The sequence below is a fragment of the Phytophthora infestans genome, genomic scaffold (genome assembly GCF_000142945.1).
Source record: "Phytophthora infestans T30-4 supercont1.105 genomic scaffold, whole genome shotgun sequence".
In the NCBI taxonomy this organism is placed as follows: Eukaryota; Oomycota; class Peronosporomycetes; order Peronosporales; family Peronosporaceae; genus Phytophthora; species Phytophthora infestans.
In genome coordinates this window covers 117,114-137,065 of record NW_003303654.1, presented here as the reverse complement: position 1 = coordinate 137,065, position 19,952 = coordinate 117,114, and the positions used below count along the sequence as shown (strand labels likewise).

Genomic DNA, 19,952 nt, shown 5'->3' with positions numbered 1-19,952 from the left:
GTCGCCCTTTGAAGGTGGGTCTGGCGAAAGGACGAAGTCGGAGTCAGATCCATCCCAAATGTTAACTGAATGGGCTTTAGAGGCAATCCTGGAGCGTGCAGGACGCTTACCAATCGTCGATTGAGCGTGGACGGGATTGTTCACACTTGGGTGGGTGACTTTAACACAAGTCTGACTGCAAAATCTGTAATGTAGTGTTAGTAGGGGTATGAGCAATACAATCCAGATGAAATCAAGACCGCTACCTCTCATTCAGCGCCGAGTCAGAGCCCTCGAAAACTCCAATAGCACACATGTGGTGTGTGGGCTTCCCACACACGCTGCACGGGTCCGTCTTAAGCCCATTGTCTTCTTGGCAGTCTTTTACAGCACAGCCTATGCTCACAAGCAGTCTGACACTTTTGGTTTCAAATGGGAGAATGACAATCTCCCTGCAACGAGGGACGAGAGCCACTCAGTTCCGGATCCTTTAAAAGTAGTAGTCTGAAAGTACTATAGTACCGCCTCGAGTGAGTAGTACTATTACTCATAGTGAATACCGTACAGTAAAAAGGGGTATTAGTAGTAGTAATACTCAAATAGTAGCTGTTTTAATATTTCCCAAGATTACTATTTTCGAGATTACTGCTAGGATATTTATCAGGAGTAACCTCAACATCAACAAATGTTGCAGTAAACACCTCAAGTTTAGTTTTAGCCAATTAGAACATGTATATAAATACGCCACGAAAGAAAACGGCTTGAGGCCAAAACAAAAAAAGACGAGTTCTATCCTCCATTCCCCCCCTGGATTCAAGTGGTAAGCTCGCTGGAAAATATGTAATCATAAAATCGTATTGCTGCTAATGTGCTCGGTATGCGCCTTGTTAGGCCTACTCATTATCTCTACATGTGTCTGCTTAATCTTTTGGAGCGACATGGTCGTACCGATGTCACACTGCATGACTATTTTCAATCTGCAGAGGACCCAGGCCTCTTTTTAAAAGACGTTGCGCTTAACGACAGGAAATCGATCTCTCTAGAGTCGTACACTGGATCCTCCAAACTCTGGAAATGCACAGGTCAAGATTGCCCATGGTTTGTAAAATTGGGATTGCGGCGAGGTCAAAACAAGAAAAAATCGAAACTCAGCTCAATTCCCCCAGGTGCCTGGTTCGTTAGTGGAATGCATTTACAGCATCGTGATGTATGTGATGCTGTACCCGTGCTGTCTGTTAGTCAAGTTAGAGGTCTAAGTGGTTTTCAGGCTGCTATTGTTCCTGGACGCGAGACCTCTCGACTGCGAGTAGTCGAGTCTGTGAAAGCTATAAACCACGTCGATTTAAGCGATCAGGCGGCTACCGTCTATCGTGCGATATCAGCAGAAATATTGGCTCGTACATCGCTAGCAGAAAAACAAGTTGGTTATGACACCCTAGTCGCGTTCCTGAAAAAGTTTGCAGTTTTGAATTCTGGATCGCGAGTTTGCTGCCAAATGGACAATAAGTGTCGATTTTATCAAGGATTTATTGCGATCGGTTCTGTCATTTCTCGTTTAAACAATTTGCTGCCTGTGTATGAGATCGATGGAACTCACATGAAGCACCCTCAGTATAATGGAGTTTGTCTGACTTTGATTGGTAAAGATGGAAACAAAGGAAATGTGCTCATCGCAGCAGGCTTTGTTCCAAAGGAAACGAAGTGGAATTTCGCCTGGTTTTTATCAAACTGTATTGCGGCAGGGGTGAGTTTGGCCGACGTCGCGCTGTTCACAGACCGTGGCCTTCAGTTAGAAGCGCAAATGTTACTATCCCAGCTTGGCCTTCAGATACACCTAAAGTTCTGTGCGCTCCACATCGTATTTGATGTCTGCCATCGCTTTAAGATCATTGATCCTGACATTAAACGAGTTCAACCATTTGTTTTTAAGTTACAAGCTTGTAATTCCCGCCGTGGGTACGAGTCAGTACTCAGAGAGATTCGGAAAGAATTTCCTGTTCCCATTCACGCTCGCTCCGCTAAAGAGGAATATATAGACGACTACCTGCGCAAGATCCATCCCACAAGCTGGTCTCGGTTCGGTAACTTTAGTCATGATGAAGACGACATTGCTTACATTAAAAAGCATTGGAGCAAAACCCCTTCATACGGATCTCCAAAGCCATTGTGTGGCGTTCGCACGACTAGCGGTGCAGAAGGTGAAAACAATGCCCTACTCTGGAATAGTTTACGAAGCAGTCAAGTTCCTGCTGCGTTTATTCGTTTTTGCTCTCGGGTAATGATTGCTGTTAACAGCAGTGGACGTATTTCTAGTACTTGGCAAACTGCAAAACACGACGTGACCCCTTACGCCAAAAAGGTGTTCGACGAAGAGCTACGAAAGTCTACCATGCTAAAATTGATAAGATCACCACCGCAGAGTTATCTCGCTGAGGAATACTACGCGTCTCAAATGGAGACTTCGTCACACATCATCCGTGGATCTCAATTCTACCGCGTAAATTTGGAAAGTCAACAGTGTTCTCGCTGTCCAGTGAGAGAGATGCAGGTGATGCCATGTCGGCACTTAATTGCAGCCATCTACAAGGAGAAATGTGTCAACAGAAGTTTAAGCATTAGAGAAGAGCTTCTACGAACTTTCCATCGCGCGTACACGATCTCCTCATTTCACAGGGCCTTCAAAGATGTTTCAATTTTCTTGCCGATTGAGTCCGAGCTGGACTCGGATGTAGCGATGCATCCCCCACCTCACTATCGCCAAGCCGGACGTGCTGTAGGTCCTCTCAAGCCTAAGAAGGATCGTCAAAACTACGCAAAACGATATCTTAGCAACGGGGAGGTTCCTTATACTAGACCTCCACCTTCCACAGAGCCTGACCAGGCCTCAACTGTGAGCAATATGCTGACTGAGATTGGAGAGTCGATTTTAGGCCCCACAACAAAATCTAGATCGCAATACACTTGCAGCACCTGCGGGGTACCCGGGCATAACTCACGTCGTTGTACGAACACGCCAGGCGATGTAGAATCGGTTGATGAAGGGATAGTAGCTGGTGAATATGTGGTCAATACCTCCCCGTATACCGCATGTGGAGTTCCGCAAGGATGGATATTACTGTATATCGGAGACGAACAATGAAATTATAAAACTTTAATAAAAAGATATATAATATCCGTACGCGTGAATTATGTTAATGATGGAATTTTTCGTAATGTACACGCAGTATCGCTGTAGTAGCATTGAGATCCTTGCAGTATCCTCCGCGGGTTTGGCTTCTGCTACGCCTCCGAGTACATCTGCAATCCCGAGTAGATATTCGGCATCGACTGCCGCTTCATTCTTGGCCGCGGTGCTGGTTGCAGCCGGCACTGCTACTGCTTGTCCACTATGGCCGCGAGACTATCAAAAAGCAGAGAGCTTATCTCTACATAACGGGCTTGCCGGTGCGATTCTACTGTCCAGTGCATGCGGAGCTTGGCGACGCGCTTACTATGGCTGAACTTCCTTTGGTTGCCCTCAACCGCTTGCCCGGTGCGACTACCGCCTGACTTAAAAAATCGAATTTGCTTTGTTGATTACGTATTGGCTAAAACTAAACTTGAGGTGTTTACTGCAACATTTGTTGATGTTGAGGTTACTCCTGATAAATATCCTTACTGCTAACTCCTGACAATAGTACTGTACATGTAGAATAATTTTAAGAGCTATTTAAAAATTTTAAAAATGTGAGATATTAGAATAAGTATAATTCTACCTCGATGTAAAAGGTACTGGAATGTAAACATGTATTTCCGCTGCTACTGTTGACAAAAAAGTTTTTACCTGCAAAGTTTTTTTTGCTCTTAACTTAAGGTACAATTGTTTTTTGTTTTTCATGATGTGACACCCCGTCCGGTTTTCTTGATTTCATTAGAGCAAATCCAGCGACCACCGCCCTCCCCTCAGCCATTTTAGAGGCTACCGCTGCTCTGATCCCGGCGGTCTAGTATTTTAGCGAGATATGTACGCCGCGCAGCTCCGCTCCAAGGACGAGATCTTGGCCATCCGTGCTGCCGAGCGCGAGTACGCCAAGCGCGTACTAGTGGCGCAAGAGACGCTTAAAGTTGTGCGTGAAGAGCTGGCCACGTGCTACCGCGAGAACGGTGTGAACCACAAGATGGCCTGCAAGGGTATTCGCGAGGAGTACGCCAAGCTCATCCAGGACCCCACCCACGGCGCTGGCTACCCGGTAGGCTATCGGGAGCAAGACATGACTCAAATTAATGGCAAAAAGGGAAGGAAGTAGAGGAAGCTAACTATTTACTCGTGTTTATTTGTGTGTTTTTTTGTGAAGACGCGACCGGAGTTCTAGACGCTGTATGGGCACACGGCAAGCGAGCATCAAAGCGATATGTGGCCGAGAGATCGATTAAAAAGGAAAAACATACCAGAAAAAGGATGAAAATATATACGAACGGGAATCGCAGGCTTCCCATTGTCTGAAGGTAGATGTTGACTGCTCCTTGTTGATGAGTAGCTGTCGGGTGTTCTCTTTGTCATAGCTTGGTGACGCTGAATAAGCGCAGTTAGAGATCGTGCTGATGTTGGCGACGCTTAGCGCGGAGAGTTTCAATACGCCGGAGCGCGAAGTGAAGTTCTTCGTCGCGCGACTCGTCGTTTTCACTGCCGTAACAGGGTCTGGTACCGATATCAAAGCGAGGTGAAGAGTATGTCTTTGTACGTGGAGGTGGTCTAGCTGCAGGGGGAGTGAAGCTGCCAGGATTGATGTCGGCCATTTCATAAAAGCATGAGCTTCGCCTTCTCTTTCTGTCAGTAGTATCAGCGCCGCGCGAATGAATAGTAGGAGATGTGAGTTCTTTAGGACAGGTGCAGGATGAAGCTGCGACAGCTGACAGCAGTGTGTCATGCTTGGTTGCTTCCACCTTGAGCACTTGAGTCACGAGATCCGAGTACGACCTAACGCTGCCTTCAACCGTCTCAATCCTTGCATGGAGCTCCGTCAGCGCGGCTTTCACCGCTGCTGTCTCGTCGACCACAGCCGTACGGATTTTTGCGCAAGCTGATTTGCTCTGTACATTGGAAAATGGCATGGTGAGTTCCAGCCAGAGCGAACGGGCAAGCAATTCAAAAACCTTTTGTCGGAGCGCGGTGATTGACTCGGTCATTGCGCAAATGCCCTTTTCGAGCTCTTTAGCTGCCACCTTTTGCTGCTGCTGGCTCTCGCAGCTACTCGCAAGCTTTGCATGGGCGTCCTCAAGTGACTTCTTTATTGGGTTGGTGAGCTGTTCCAGCAGTCTTTGTTGCTGGTGCTTCTGCTCGCGAGTTTGCTCGACAAACGCCTTAGTGAGAGCTTGCTCCAACTTCAGCAACTTTTCTTCGCCGTTACAGCGAGCAGGAGACTTAGGAGCCGGAGGTACCCGCTCAGCTTGCCATTGTTGAACGCGATGCAGCTACAAAATGAAACAGTCACGGTCAATGCACACACGCTTCATTCATGCACGCAGCTCCTCGTCACCTGGCCATCCTGCGATCCCAGCAAGTTCTGTGACTGAGGCTGAGAGAAGGACGACTGCGACATCGACGTGATGGCGCTGAACTCGTCACTTTCGGGAGCGTACACTGTTCATCATCCAGTAAAAAAAAACTCAATTACGGGAAGAAACCAAGGCCCACTAATAAAAGCAAAATGCGCACTACCTTTCTTGAGAAAGAGGAGGAAACCCGCTACTCGCCTGGCTACTAATTTCCAGTCTCCCGGCTGAGCTCGGCTAGCATCCAGTACTCGCTGCGTGAAGCTCGCCGGCTGAAACCCAGAGTTTGCAGGCTTCTCTGTGAATGGTGTAGACTGCACTTGTCTCGCCCCCAAACTCCTTTGACCGCCGGGTTGTGGTGTTTCCGCTCTTCGCCGCGATGTTTGTAGTGGCAAAGGAGGCGCGCGTCCAGCTCCTCGACGTGAGCTCCTGTGTCATCATTACGTTCTTAGCCACAAAACTGACAGCATCAACGCAAGTCCCTACGAGTTTTCATTGCGGCGCAGCAGCTGCGAGAGCGAGACCACCTCTCGACGGACCGACATGCTGCTTCCTTCGTTCTTGGAGTCCTGGAGTGCACACGCGAGTGCGGAATCGAGAGTGAATGTGCTGCTTCAACTTCAACTTCCAAGTCTATTCTCTCTTTATTAAAGAATTGTTCTGTTATAGGGATGATCGCAAAGGTGTCGATGAGTACAAGATGGCGGATACCGCAGCGGCTGCGGCAGCGCTATTGCTGGCCACAAAGCCTCTTTTGCCACGAACGACTTTGACCTCCACGCGTGTGTAAGGCTGTGTGACCTTCTTGTCGGATCGATCCACCATGGTCGCCAACACTACCATGAGCAAGACGATGAAGAAGTTCTGGATGGACTCGGACGACAGTCGCTGGCACTCCAAGCACAAGGGCGACTTCAGCACGTCTGACCGTTTGGCTGACCACTTCGTCGGGAAGCTGCGTGATGTATGTCGTGATGAGCAGAGTGAAGTGGCTATCATGATCCGCTTCACGCGCATCCTGAAGGAGTCGCTGGACTCATACGAGAGTCAATCAAACCTCCTCTTGAAGTTGGCGGACACGGGCCGAGTGGTGACGCTACTGCATCGATACGTCGACAACGCGCTGGACACACTCGATTTCCTCGACCCATCGGAGCGCGAGGAGTGGCACAGCCAGCTACTCGTCGAACGGGAGGAACGGCTCCAAGTTTTCAAGGAATTTGCCCTGGACAATGACCAATTGGTTGCGGCTTTGGGCGATAAGAATCAACAACTGGAGATTGTGACACTGCTGCGCTATTGCGTGGAAAAATACCACGACGGCATCACGCCGTTCGCTGGTAAGAATGAAAAGTACCGCGACAAGCTGACGACAGGAGAGCTGGATACGATATCTTTAGTATACGACGTGGCTGTGCAGAAAGCTGGCCTTGTGTCGAGTGATCTGCCAGATTGGTTCGTGACGTCTGAGCATGAGTGGGCCTGGGTGAGCAAGGCTAAACTTGAAGACTGCAAACTTGGGTGGGACGTCAAGGCGAGGGAGAAAGACGCTGATGACAACGTGAGCGATGAAGTGCGTGGAGAAGTGTGCGAGGAAGTGAGTGTCCGTCTCGCTCACATTTGAACGGAGCTCAACCACCCTCATCTACGGAAATTCTATGGAGCGTCATACGTTGGCAAGCCTTTTGTTATCCACGAGTCGTGCTTTCCACCAACGTTCGAGAAGGATGTGTGGCGCTACATGGGGAACTGTGCACTTGGTCTGCAGTACGTGCACGATCGCGGCCTCGTGTACCATGACGTCTCACCGACGACACTTCGCTGCAGCTACTCGGAGCGCAGAGGTGTGTTGGATGGACTGGGGTTAGTGCCACGAAGCCGTGTGGGTCGGTTCCATGTGATTGGAAACAAGGACAACAAAGACCAAACTGAAGATCAGGAGTCTGCGGAGAGCTACGATGTCTTGAGATTCGGAATTGCAGTGTTTTTCATCTTGTTAAATGGCCGCAACTCAAATCTACCAGGGGAAACGAGGGACAAAAAATTTGACACGTGGAAACACAAAACTACGTCGCGTCTACCGGATGTACAACCGGGTTTTATTACTGACGAAGAATGGGAGATGTTGCAAGGCCTCTGTGCTGAGAACCCCGCCGATAGAACAAAGCTGGAGGACGTGAGTTTCAAAATGAAGCTCCTGGATGGAGATGGATCTCAGAGGGATGTCGACAAATCCCACATAGTGGCCGACATTTCGAACTACGTCATACAGAGTTTTAACGGGACCATTTCTGAGCTGCTTGACGAACTGGCCGAAGATCATGAAGAGGAATTCACTCCCGAGGACCGGTCGGTCTTTAATCGCCTTCAAGACGTGTATTCGCATATGGAAAGAGCTGGAGAACTATATGGCGTTCTGGTTGAAGATTTCAGTCTGCTAGCGTGGGATTTCTTCAAAAAGTTTGACGAAAACATGTCGAACAGCAGTGTGTCAATGCAGATTGCGTCACAGTCGGTAGCTGGCCAAAACTATCATTATCACCACCAGATTGACCACCTAGTGCACGATTCCCCACAGTTGCAAGGCATGGACACAGTGCATCACTGGCAGCCTACGTGAAATAAAGCTCGAACCAGCCAACGAGAAGAATTTCTGAGGCTTTTGAAGAATCCATCGACATTTCTTCAGCATACGAGTAGACCAGAAGACATCGCAATGCTACGGTTTGAGGCACAGACTCGGGCTGGCGCTTATGCTGCAGATATTGTCGACTCGATGAATACAGTGCTAAGAGAAGCGCAGCGGCGTGGGATCGGCGGTTCCGGTATGATTCCCAAGTGGTTCATTCCTAGCTACCAAGTTAAGCTGGAGGAGAACATTGGAAGTGGAGGGTTTGCTTTGGTGAATCTGGGCAAGTGGTTTGGGACAGACGTGGTTGTAAAACGACTGAAACCGATGGCAGTCGACGAGAACCGTCGAAATCAATTCCGCCGCGAGGCAGATTTGTGGTTTGCGTTGAACCATTCCAACTTAATCAAGCTGTACGGCGCCTGTTATGAAGGACCGCAACCGTTCTTCGTCTGTGAGCGTGCAACACGTCAGACCCTCACCGACTACTTACAGCCAGAAAAGGGTAGACGTCGTGAGCTGTGGTTTCGTCTGTTGCAGGCAGCTCAGGGATCGAGCATCTTCACGACCACAACATCGTGCATGGAGACCTCAAAAACGACAACATCCTCGTGTGCGAGGGAGGAGCAGCAAAGATTGCAGACTTCGGGCTGAGTGTTCTTGGAACCACACCGAAGTCTATCGGGGTGCTGACTACGCAAGCTGTACGATGGAAAGCACCTGAGTGTTTGGAAGGTAACCTGCCCACATTCGCTTCGGACATTTACGCGTTTGGGATGTGCATCATCGAAGCAGTGACGGGCGACTTTCCATGGGGACGAAATCTGGCGGACCAAGCGGTAACTCGTCTTGTGAAAACTGAAAAGAAGATTCCTGATCGCCCAGCAGTTTTTAAAGATAAGGAGTGGAATCTCGTCGAGCGCATGTGCCGCTGGGACCCTCAGAAGCGCATTGGTATCGGCTCTGTGATCAAGATGCTCGAGGATATCGGAGTGTCCAATCTGATTGAGGCCGGTGGCAACGTTGGTCCGACTACGGTTACTGCCAAAACCCCGAATTGAGACTACCTTTCCAGCAGGAACTTGCTATACGATTTCTTGTTTCAAGCACGATTGTATTTGCTGGTTGGGAAATCAAAATCAAAGCTAAACGTTCAAATACTTTCGTGCGTCACTCTACGTAGACTTGACTACATCTGCATGTACCGACTGCCACCAGCTCCACCCGTAGGGCCATACATGTTCGAGGAGGAATTCCCGTAAGCATACGCTCCACCTTGGAAGGCCGAAGACGCTGATTCTCCGTAGCTAGGGGGTCCTTCCCTCCCTCCCTGGTAAGCCGTAGACGAGTTCCCCATATCACCGTACGCTGAGGATCCCATAGACGAGCTCGAAGACGCAAGACTACGTGATTCTCCTTGTGCCGCAGCACGACCAGCCGCAGCAGCTCGTAAGCTACGCACCCACTCCTGTTTGACCTCCCGAGACTTGGCATGGAGCTGCAACGGGTAGTACTTGTCGTCACGGAAAGACACGCTGAACGCTTCGGGTACAGCGTAGTTGTCTTCGATGATCGCACCCGTGACGTCCATCGGCGGATTGTCCGAACGACAGCGTTCATAGTCCTCCTTAGTGTCGTAGAAGCTCAGTTGTGGACCTTGGAGAACAAAGTACCGCTGCTGCCACTTTGCGCGAGCTGATCCACCAGCACCAGGAGCCATGTGCTGCTTGATGAGGTATCCACACAGGATCTGGGCGAAGGCCGAGGAGGCAAATTCGGTGGCTCGATAATGCCCTTGTTGTGCTGTATCGGCCAGACGCTTCATAGTCGCGTTATGATTCAATATATGTTCCAGCTCGTTCGTCTTGAACTCCAGTGTGGAGCGAAGTCCTGCTAGTTCAGACGCACAACGCTGCTCAGCCTCCTTTACTCCCAGCTCGCACTTCTGCTGTTGCTGAGCCGAGAGCTCCTGCATTGCACCTGCTTGTCCCTGTGCCACCGCCACCTTAACACTCAGATCATTCATCTGCTTCTCCAGAGCACGAACTTCTGTCATGTGTGCAGCATTCGTACTCTCCGTGCGTTGAATCACCTGTGAGAGCACGCGTTGGCTCACAAACTCGCAGTATGCGGCATCAGCCGATGGACCCACAGCGTGAGCGAAATATTCCTTATGCACACCACTCAAATCGTCCTGTAAGAAAGTCTGCGTTTCACGAAATAGCTCCATCGCTGACTTCTGTCGGTGTTGCTCAGGATGAGCCAGATACTCCGTCCCAGGTCGACTGAGAGCACCCAGTACATGCCGACAGTATGCCATAGAAGCCGCTGCATTCTGTTGACGATACGAATCAAACTCTGCACTCACGGCTGCTCGGAATTGAGCCATGTAGTCGTCACCTCCACCAGCATCGGCATCTGCGCCCATGTCTCCATCAACAATGTCACGTAGCTTCTTCTTAGCCAAGCGCTTGCACAAGCGATGCACGTTCTTCAGTCTATCTTCCGAGCACGGCAAGCGTGTTCGTTCCACACTACGTGCAGCCTCTGCGTCGTCGTCCTTTTCCATGATCTCAATCATCTCGTTCTCCGGCGCTGTCGGGTCTTCATCTAACGAATCCTGCACTTCCAACTCAGGACGCAACGCCACACTTCTCAGGTTGCCATTCTCATCGAACATGGCGTTGCCACCCTGTCCGTTGTCCACCACTTCCAGTTCATCGTCCTGCTTGTCTCCTTTGTCTTCAAAGCCAGCATCTTCCTCGTATTGTTCCGGTGATACATAACGTCGCACACGTGCATGCAATTCGGTCTTGTATCGCTTTACTGCGTCCTCCAGTGCGTCATGACATTGCGCCTGTACGACGCGACTCCAGGCGCTCGAGATCACGGGCGCTTTGCCGCTGTTCAGTGCCTCGACATACGACCCGGCCAGGTTGACGAACATGGCTCCATTCAGTGGCGTTCCGAACATACTCTTGGGTTTAGCCTTGCCAAAAAGTCTCTTTTGCAGACTCTCGAAGCTGGTCCGGAACTCGCCTCTCAGCTCCTCATAAGGCACTTGAGGCAGATTCCGCAGCTTCTGCTCGTCATCGACAGGGCGTACGAGCGTCACACAGTCTCGGTGTCGAAAGAAGTCACTTAAAAGTGCTCGGATCTGGTCCTTCTCGACTGCGTCGTCGCTGTAGCCACCTGTGGGCTTTAAAGCGCTCTCCAGATACTGTTTGGAGGAAATGGGTTTGCCATTGTCTAGTAATTGCAGCGTAAAGTCTCTCACGACCCACATGAAACTCGGGAAGAACTCGTGCAGTCTGTCAGCGTTGCCTGCTGCGTCTTTAGAGGACGAGGACGTCTGGATGTGCTTGGATAGGTTCACAACGAGCGATAGATCTTCAATTGCGTTGCCGTCAATCACACCGCGACTGTTGTACACAAAGTTGGACGCTAGTAGCAATGCCAGCGCGAAGATGCGCGTGTCGTGGGTCTGTTCACGGTCTACAGAGCCCAATCCTTCGGTATCGAGGAATAATACACTGGTATCATCGTCCAGAGGGATGGGTTCTCCCCACATCCAGATACCCTTGGTACAAGCGTTAACTGTACCGCCCACAGCGAAGCCTGGATGCTCCTGACGCGACCCGGATACGCCCTTCACTAACATATTGAGCAGGAAACTCTTGCCTGTACGGTACAGACCCGCCACAGCCACCACAATGAGGCGCGTCTTGACCCTCTCCAGCACAGCACATGCCTCCTGGTTGACGCTGAAGCCTCCGTCATCGTCCACCAGCACGAACGGTAGTGGTCGCACCGCTGACGAGTCCGCACTCATGACGACGAAGCACTTGGCTTTTGTATGGGACCAAAGGAAGTGCTCAAAAAGCGAGCCCACGACGGATATGATGTGGCGTACACTAAATCATGAGTAAATTTAAATTTGTGTTTCGTACACAGCAACTCAAAATGTTTTGTGTGTCAAACACATTTTAACTTGACTGGCACCGCGTGATGGCGCGATCAATGCATGGAGCGACGTCTCGCCAGGGCAAACGCGGCGCTGTGGGCAAGGCCAAGCTGGGCCGTGGTACTACAGGAATGGGCGCCAACCCGAATATGCGTAAAAAGTCGAAATTGGTGGTCACGTTCGACCCGGAGAAGCGTAAGGAATATCTCACGGGTTTCCACAAGCGCAAGCAGGAGCGACGTCGCTTCGGTCTGGACATGGAGGCGTACAAGGTCAAGAAGCGACAGCTTGAAGCCAAGAAGCAGCGACGCGAGGAACAGAAGGAGAAACTGGCAGTGCTTAACTTGCTAGACGACGACAAGAAGGACGAAGAAGAGGATGAAGAAAGCAAGGTCGACAGCGACTCCGACGTCTCCGAAGACGAGAGCAAGCCAGTGCTAGGCGGTGCCAAGGCGGTGACCAAAGTCCAGACGTTCAACGACGACTTCACGCAGGGTAAATTCGGCGACGTGGTGACAGTCACGACGTCAGTGGGCGACCTACAGAGCGACAGTGACGAAAGCGGCAGCGACCTGGAGCCTTCGGACGACGAAGAGGAAGCCGAGAGGCCTAAACACTCAGCGTTTCAGCATAAGAAGAAGAAGTTTGATAAGGAGCAACACTTGACATTATTCCAGCGGATACAGCAACAGCGTAAGGGCAAAGCTCTGCCGTCCAAGCGGTCGAAACTCAAGGACGCACGTGCTGCTCGTAAGGCCATGCTGGGCAAGAAGGCCAGCGTTGTTACAGGCAAGAAACGCAGTGCTGAGGACGGAGATGGAGGAGGCTCAGCCGTCAGTAAACTCAACAAGAAGCTCAAGATGAAGCGTCAACAAGGTGGCAACAAGCGCAACAAGAAGCGGTAATCGCTCAGTCAATTCAAGCAACTTTAGACGCGCAACATAATTCATTCATGTCCAGGTTATCCTTCACTTCACTGCTCTCCTTACTTCCACACCTTAATGAGTGCGTCACGGCCACTAGAAACCAGCATGGGACTGGGATTCTGGCTGCTCCCCAGCTCCACAAGTGTCAGATCCAGGATGCAATCTGTGTGAGCTGGAGACGGTGGCACGAGGCCTCGTCGTTCCATACTGATAGCCGACTCCACACCGCCAGCACCTGACGCTGCTGCACCGGCGACGCCTCCCGGCGACGAGTAGAAGGATGAGTCCTGACACACAGTAATCAGAGGAGGACTCAGCTTACTCCACGCCAACTCGGGCTTGGTGATAGCTGCTGTAGTCGACATGGGCGCCGCTGGCATCTCATCGAAATGTTGCGGAGCTGCTGACGAGCTCATACGCCACCAGTCACCAGGAGGAGCTTGGTTATCGTAGAACGACTTGGCTTCTCCATTGCCACTGACAGTGTACGACTGCTTCCCATTGCGAATATCCCAGTAGCGCAATTGTCGGTCTTCTCCGCCCGTGATCAACGCGTCTCCAATACCTCGCAGATGCAGAGACGGACATAGCATCGCACGTACACTCGGCTCTTCACTCAGAGGAGACGTGGCGATCTCGTCAAAGGCCGTAGCGATACCGTAGATGCCTAGGAAGCTTCCCAACACACTGCGACTACGGTGTGGAATCGGCACATGGAGAAGTGTAGGACACTTGCAAGCTTCAGCCTCAGACGCCTGCGCTTCAAGCGTACGGAATACAGCACGACAGGCACCGATACTGAGGTCGAACACTGCCACTTCGCCATCACCTGCAGCCACAAACACGAGCGGCACTGACGTCTCGTCAAGCGGCAACGTGTTGGGCAACCCCAAGCAGGGCTGGAGTCGGTGGATCGCACGATGAGACGAGTGTCTCCAGATACGAATCAGCACCAAGAAGCGCAGATCCCACAGACACAAAAAGCCTCGGCTCGTTCCAACAGCTAACCAGCTCACGTCCAGAGAGTGCGTAATGCACGTAACATATCCAAGCTCGGAGGAGATATTGAGCGTCCAAGCTTCACGACGCATCCGCAGATCCCACGCGTGGATCTTGCCGTCGCGAGTAGCATACAACAACAACGCTTCCGTGACGTTATTCAGGTAATCGATTGCCATGACAGCACTGTTGTTCGCTCTCAGCTCCTTGATTCCAGTGGCCTGTACGTTCCCGCCCACAGAGTTCACTTTATCCACGCGGAAGACGTGCACTGTGCCATCACTCGAAGCCGAGGCAACCGAGTGGCTGTTCGTCAGCACCTTCATGTCGGTAATTACTCCACCCTGGCCGTCATACGTGCATCGAGACCCTTGGTTCACACTGTGCTGCAACGAGCGTACAGACCAGATCTTCACTGTCCCGTCGTTCGAAGCCGATGCCAAGAAGCTGTAGTCTTGAGCGGCACTCACACGTGTAACAGCTCCAGAGTGCTCCGCCAGTTCTGCCACCAACACGTTCTTACGTGGCTGCCAGTTGCGATACGAGGAGCTCGGGTATCCACCACTGCTGCTGACTCCGTTGACACTACCCGAGCTGCTTCCAGGGCCATTACTACTCGAAGAACTTCCAAAGTTACCTGGTGTTACGCCTCCGTTGATCGCTGCAGCTGCTGCGATTGCTGCTGTAAACGTACTCCCCCCGTTTGGAGGGTACGTACTGCTGCCAATCTGAGCTGGAGACGAATTCACACTCGAGACACTTGTGCCTCCGCGTTCACTGCCTGGCGTCCCACTGCCCCCACCGGAGCTACCATAGCCGTTCATCAAGCAGTACGGGCTTGGAGCGTGACTGTAGATAGAGTACGGTGAGCCATCCGAGAGTCGTAACGCACCAAGATCCGGTGGCAGCGGAGGGATACCCAGTGCATTCAGACGCGCCAGTAACTTGCGAGGATTTCCAAGAGCCGGGTCCATCGCTGACTCTTTGAACGCGAAATAGTGGTGATACGTTGTGTGGGCCTTCTTGATCATCCTCTGTCGTGGAGGCGATACAGGCGACGCGTGTACTGGATGATGATGCGGATCCAACAAGCTGCTCATACCGTCACCTCCGTACATGTCACGCATGTTCATGTTCAGCATACTCACCATAACTCCGCCACTGGTAGGTGCAAAGTGGTTGGAGTCCATTTGGCCCAGTCCCGAGTCGTCCAGCGAAGACGATACCGATCCAGGAGGAACCACAGACGACGGACCAGTCACTGTGATCGGAGAGGCTGAAATGGGTGTGCTCGGCTCCACAAGACTGTACATCTTGCCCACATGTGACAGCGAGAGGCTCTCTAACGAGGGGGGCCCATTTGTGGACCCATTTGTAGCTGCTCCACGGTGAGACGGCGAAGTGCCGGGTGCGTGCGAGCGAGACCTCGTCACCAAGGCAGTAGAAGTCGACGCTGCAGACGTCGATGTAGTGCTACCAGCCGCTGCTGCAGCAGACGAAGAGAACCCAAAGTTACTGGCCTTCAGCGGTTGAGCTGTCGACAACGCAAACCGCATATCCGGCACGAAAAGTACACGAAGATGCGAGCGTGAAAGCTTGCGAGCGAACGGATTGCCGTTCGTCCCCGCAGCGCCACCGCCTGCCACCGATGCATTAGACACTGAACCATGCGGCGATCCCGCGCGATCGCTCTTGGCCGGACCTTGCATACGCGCAGCTTGCTCCGTCTTGGCCATCTCCAACTTGCTGCGCATCTGCATCGACGCAATCGACACATACTGCTGCATGAGCTTGAGCGACTGGATCTCATTTTTGCGCTGGTCGTAGATCGAAGAGACGTTATCCTCCACACTATTCGAGATCGTTTCCGCTGTTACCGCAGCAGACGACGCGACCGCCGCACCGGACGATTGTTGACGGAACATGCCGTACCCGTCGATGGAGCCCGAGCTTAGCAGCACGTCTCTGTTCTTACGCGACGTGGAGATATCGCTCACCATTTCCTCCAAAGACTCCCGCGACGTCGTCGTCATGGCCGTCAGAGGCGCAGGCGGGGTCATATCGTCGTCGCTGTCTTCAGGAACTTGTGATACAGATCTCTCCATCTCGGCAATAACCTCATGAAGTCCTGACGAAGACGAGGACGCCAACAGCGCGCGATCGAACGTCTCCCGGGACACATGAAGACGGCAGCAATCTCGAAGTCGCTTGGTGACAGCCGAGACCTCTTCATCGGGTAGAAACACCATCGTCTTGCGCAAGAACGGACGTAGCAGCGGACTTAGGAAGACGTTGGCATCCACACTACGCAGCTTCAACGCAATCTCCCCCATCAGCTTCAAGACGGCGTCCCGGATCCACCAGCTAGGATGCAACAGCAGTGAGCACGTCATACGAGCCTTCTCCACCAATGTACTGATCTTCTTCTGGAACAATCCGAGCTGACACAGTCCAGTCAGACACTCCACCGCCTTGGTGATGACGATCTCCTGTACATCAAACAGAGCCTGCTCAATACACGGCAAAATGTTGTGCTCCACAGCTACAGGTCCCACAAAGGAGCAGACGCCGACAATGTAGTCGAAGAAAGCTCCACGTAGCTCCCAGTCTGGATCGTTCAGAAAAGTAATAAGCTGTGGCAATACCACGTCCAGTGTTCGTTCTTGGCCAAAGAAGACACATAGCCTCGTAATATCAACGAGCAGTGCACGCTTGACAAGAGACGACGAGGCTTTTTGATCAGGAGTCGTCAGTTGGATCACAAAGCGAGAGATCATCTTGTGCAGTACACTCAGCTCCTTATCGAAGCTACTGGACGCCATGTACAGCGTGCTGGGGGCTAGCGAATCAGTGCCTCGGTTAGACATAGCAGCAGCAGAGCCCGACGACGTCAGTGTCTTTTGTTTCATAGCATGCGCGATCTCCAAGAACCTGCGACTAGTCTCCGCCAATTGAGGCAAACACTCGGCGAATGTGATGCGCACCAACTCATCCGGATCGGACTGGAAAGGCACCATAGCAGGTAGCACATACTGCGGGAACACCGAGGCGTCAGCAAGCGGGAAAGACTCCACCAGAGACAGCAAGTACGTGATGGTACGGAGTGCCAAAGCGCGGACAGTAGCACTGGGGTCGTCAATAACCTCGAGAAGGTACGGAATCAGACGCTGCAGTCGCGCTTCATCACTTGTAAACTGGCCCAGCGCACGTATCAGATACAACGCCGTGAGCTTGGATTCCGGCACTTGAACATGCCGAAGACTAGAGCAGATGAGCGACAAAACGATAACAATACCGTTACGATCTTGTGGCCACGGCTCGCTGCCAGGATACGTCGGTGGCTTCATACGTCGTGGTTTGCTCGAATGGGGTGGGGGAGTAGCCGTACTCCTCTTAATGGACGATCCGTTCAAGCTCATTGCGTCTTCGTCTTTTCCTTCTACATCCTCCGACGTTTCTTCATCCAACCGACCTGTGGACGGATCGCGAGCGTAGTCAAGCAGCAGCGAGTTGGTCTTCTTGTGGTTAAGAGCATTAAACTGGTCGTGGAGCTTCTCGATCTTCTTCTTCTGCAAGGTGGAGCTCAGACCACGCATGTCGTTCTCCTTCTCCTTCATCTTTTGCAACTTCGTGAGTGCAGCGTTGTCTCGCTCCGCCTTCTGCTTGTCATGTTTCGTAGGGATCTTCTGCTCCAGTTCCTCAAGTACACGCTGTGCCACATGTGTTTGCTGATCACCTCCCGTGGCCGTCGCTAGGCGGTCCGAGCCGTAGCCTTCCTTTAACCGTAACTTGAAAAACTCTTCCCCCTCTGGGTCTTCAACACCTGCAATCTCACGTACTAATCGCCCATAGTACTTGCACACTAGTCGAATACGCGCATCAGGCACTTTGCCACCACGACTGAGCACCAAGACGAGAAATCGGAACAGAAAATTGTCGAAATATGTCGGGAAAAGGCCACTTGCACTCGTGTACTTGGCCAGATATCCACTAGCCGACAATCGAGCCGTCGGATCTAATTGCAACATATGAAGAAGCAGTTCTTCCAGACGTGGGTCACCTACTTTCTTTAGTCGTTGTCGTAGCGTTTCTGCGTCTCCCGTACGATACTTAAGTAACGATGGCAGATCGAAGAGAGGTTTGCCGCCCAAAAAGAGCTCAGCGATCACACACCCAGCCGAGAAAATATCCATCGATTCTAGTAAGCTGCCTTCACGACGGGAGCGAGAATACGACGACGGCGCGCTACCAGTGGACGTCGTCGAAGGAGGCGTTTGCATGGGGGTTCCTGCCATGGTTCCACTGCCCAACCCCATCGCCAGAATCTGTTTGTCCACTTCTTCCACTGTCACTTCACTATCTGCCATCTTAGACAACATCATCGCAGCATCAGGTGTCTTCATGGAGTTGATCCCTCCAGTCCCTGGCGTTGAGCCCGTTGCTCCACTCATCGACACAGATCCTTTACCGTAAAACCTCTCAGGTGCCACACTACAGCCACGTCGAGTAGCGTCGATAGCACAAAAGTAGTAATTGTAGTCGGCGGGGTCGTCTTCGGGGATGTAGGTCGGTTTAAACGGCGCAAAATCCGTCAGAAAGACCCAATTCCAGCTCGTCACCATGACGTTTTCCTGTTTAATATCTCCGTGGCAGATGCCCTTGGCGTGACTTTGCTCCAGTGCTCTTAATATCTGGAAAGCGATCCACTTCTTCTCTACCATTGTCAGGAACGGTCTGGAGCAGATGCGGTCGTACAAATTCGACGCGAAGTATTGACGCACCATGAAGGCCACGTTGTACTTGTTCGACAGCTGGAAGTCTGCGTATGGGATCACATTGGGTTGCTGCTCCACGGAGAACGCGAGTGCCAGACGACGCAGCGCCACCTCAGCGCTAGTTAAGGACTCGCGTTCGTCGTATTTACGGTAGATTTTGACCACTAAATGCCCTTCGTCACACTTGCAAGAGATGCTCTTGAGGAACTTGCCGTCTCCAATCAAACTTCCGAACATCATATCCATCGAGCGAGGGGTGTAATCCATGAGGAAGGTGCGGTACTGTGACGCACTGTCCAGCACGCTCTGCGGCTGTGCGCGCGGCGCGGCGTTGCCCATTGTGACAAATCACTACACCAGCGAAAAGCTTGCGATTTTCTCTACACGATGCGAGGTCTGCGCCTTGAACAAGGCACGGTGGGGCACGTGAGAAGGCTTGCAGACAGAGCTCCTAGCGCGCCGCTTGTGATCGGTTTTTCTCTGTTGATGTCGCCGGTTGTAGTGATGACACGAGATGTACCTATTGTATGGTACGTTCGCCGACTACCGCAAAACAACCAATCGAATTGGAAGGATAAAATACCAAGGGACCCGTACTTACTGTCAGTACTTTATTTTTTTTGATGAGCCTCGGAATACCGGTTTTAATATTGCTACTGTAAACTCAAATTATATTTTTAACAAGTCAAAGCGCCATTTTAGATGTTTAAGAAAACATCAAGCCTCCGAGGAGACGCCTCATATGGAGGCAGTTTCACTGGAATTACCGTCTCTCGTGTCCAGTGGGAGGCGATTTTACCGGGATTGTCGTCAAACTCCAAAAATTGGAGATGAAACCACGATCTCCAGAGGTTGATCTCCTTTGAGCAGTCTTTAGTAACACGGAATCTTCTTCAGACGGAGAAAGGCAACGAAACTCGTCGTTGTCTCCCTTTTGGATTGGTCAAAATGTGTTCTCCTTCCATTGTTTTACTACTGGCGATCATCCCTAAAAGGTCGCTAAACTTGCGTCAAAGAAGGATCATTTTCTTGCAATTTTCTACGTAGATACGTTAGCATAGAGCTCTTGTTTTGTCTAGGGGGTGGCAGGGTCTTTCCGAGCACGTACCACAAGCATATCTTGACGCCGAGCTTGATTCTTTGCGCGC

The 19,952-nt window shown here is 51.5% G+C and overlaps 6 protein-coding genes across 6 annotated transcripts; 3 read left to right on the top strand and 3 right to left on the bottom strand.

The window, feature by feature from the left end:
- Positions 1–3,980: 3,980 nt before the first annotated feature.
- Positions 3,981–4,265, top strand: PITG_19880 (uncharacterized protein; the record flags this gene model as incomplete). Its single annotated transcript, XM_002896093.1, has 1 exon — positions 3,981–4,265. One exon carries the CDS (start codon positions 3,981–3,983, stop codon positions 4,263–4,265), a length of 285 nt encoding a protein of 94 aa, XP_002896139.1.
- A 280-nt stretch (positions 4,266–4,545) lies between these two features.
- PITG_19879 (uncharacterized protein) lies at positions 4,546–5,952 on the bottom strand (the record flags this gene model as incomplete). The annotated part of the gene is made up of 3 exons (XM_002896092.1): positions 4,546–5,430; positions 5,496–5,599; positions 5,832–5,952. The coding sequence occupies 3 exons, from the start codon at positions 5,950–5,952 to the stop codon at positions 4,546–4,548; spliced, it is 1,110 nt and encodes a 369-aa protein (XP_002896138.1).
- A 400-nt stretch (positions 5,953–6,352) lies between these two features.
- PITG_19878 (protein kinase, putative) lies at positions 6,353–9,201 on the top strand (the record flags this gene model as incomplete). The annotated part of the gene is made up of 4 exons (XM_002896091.1): positions 6,353–7,096; positions 7,142–8,127; positions 8,170–8,645; positions 8,690–9,201. The coding sequence occupies 4 exons, from the start codon at positions 6,353–6,355 to the stop codon at positions 9,199–9,201; spliced, it is 2,718 nt and encodes a 905-aa protein (XP_002896137.1).
- Positions 9,202–9,498: 297 nt separating this feature from the next.
- Positions 9,499–11,972, bottom strand: PITG_19877 (guanylate-binding protein, putative; the record flags this gene model as incomplete). The annotated part of the gene is made up of 2 exons (XM_002896090.1): positions 9,499–9,528; positions 9,603–11,972. 2 exons carry the CDS (start codon positions 11,970–11,972, stop codon positions 9,499–9,501), a joined length of 2,400 nt encoding a protein of 799 aa, XP_002896136.1.
- A 176-nt stretch (positions 11,973–12,148) lies between these two features.
- Positions 12,149–13,009, top strand: PITG_19876 (uncharacterized protein; the record flags this gene model as incomplete). The annotated part of the gene is made up of 1 exon (XM_002896089.1): positions 12,149–13,009. One exon carries the CDS (start codon positions 12,149–12,151, stop codon positions 13,007–13,009), a length of 861 nt encoding a protein of 286 aa, XP_002896135.1.
- Positions 13,010–13,089: 80 nt separating this feature from the next.
- PITG_19875 (phosphoinositide 3-kinase regulatory subunit) lies at positions 13,090–19,143 on the bottom strand (the record flags this gene model as incomplete). Its single annotated transcript, XM_002896088.1, has 1 exon — positions 13,090–19,143. The coding sequence occupies one exon, from the start codon at positions 19,141–19,143 to the stop codon at positions 13,090–13,092; it is 6,054 nt and encodes a 2,017-aa protein (XP_002896134.1).
- Positions 19,144–19,952: the final 809 nt, after the last annotated feature.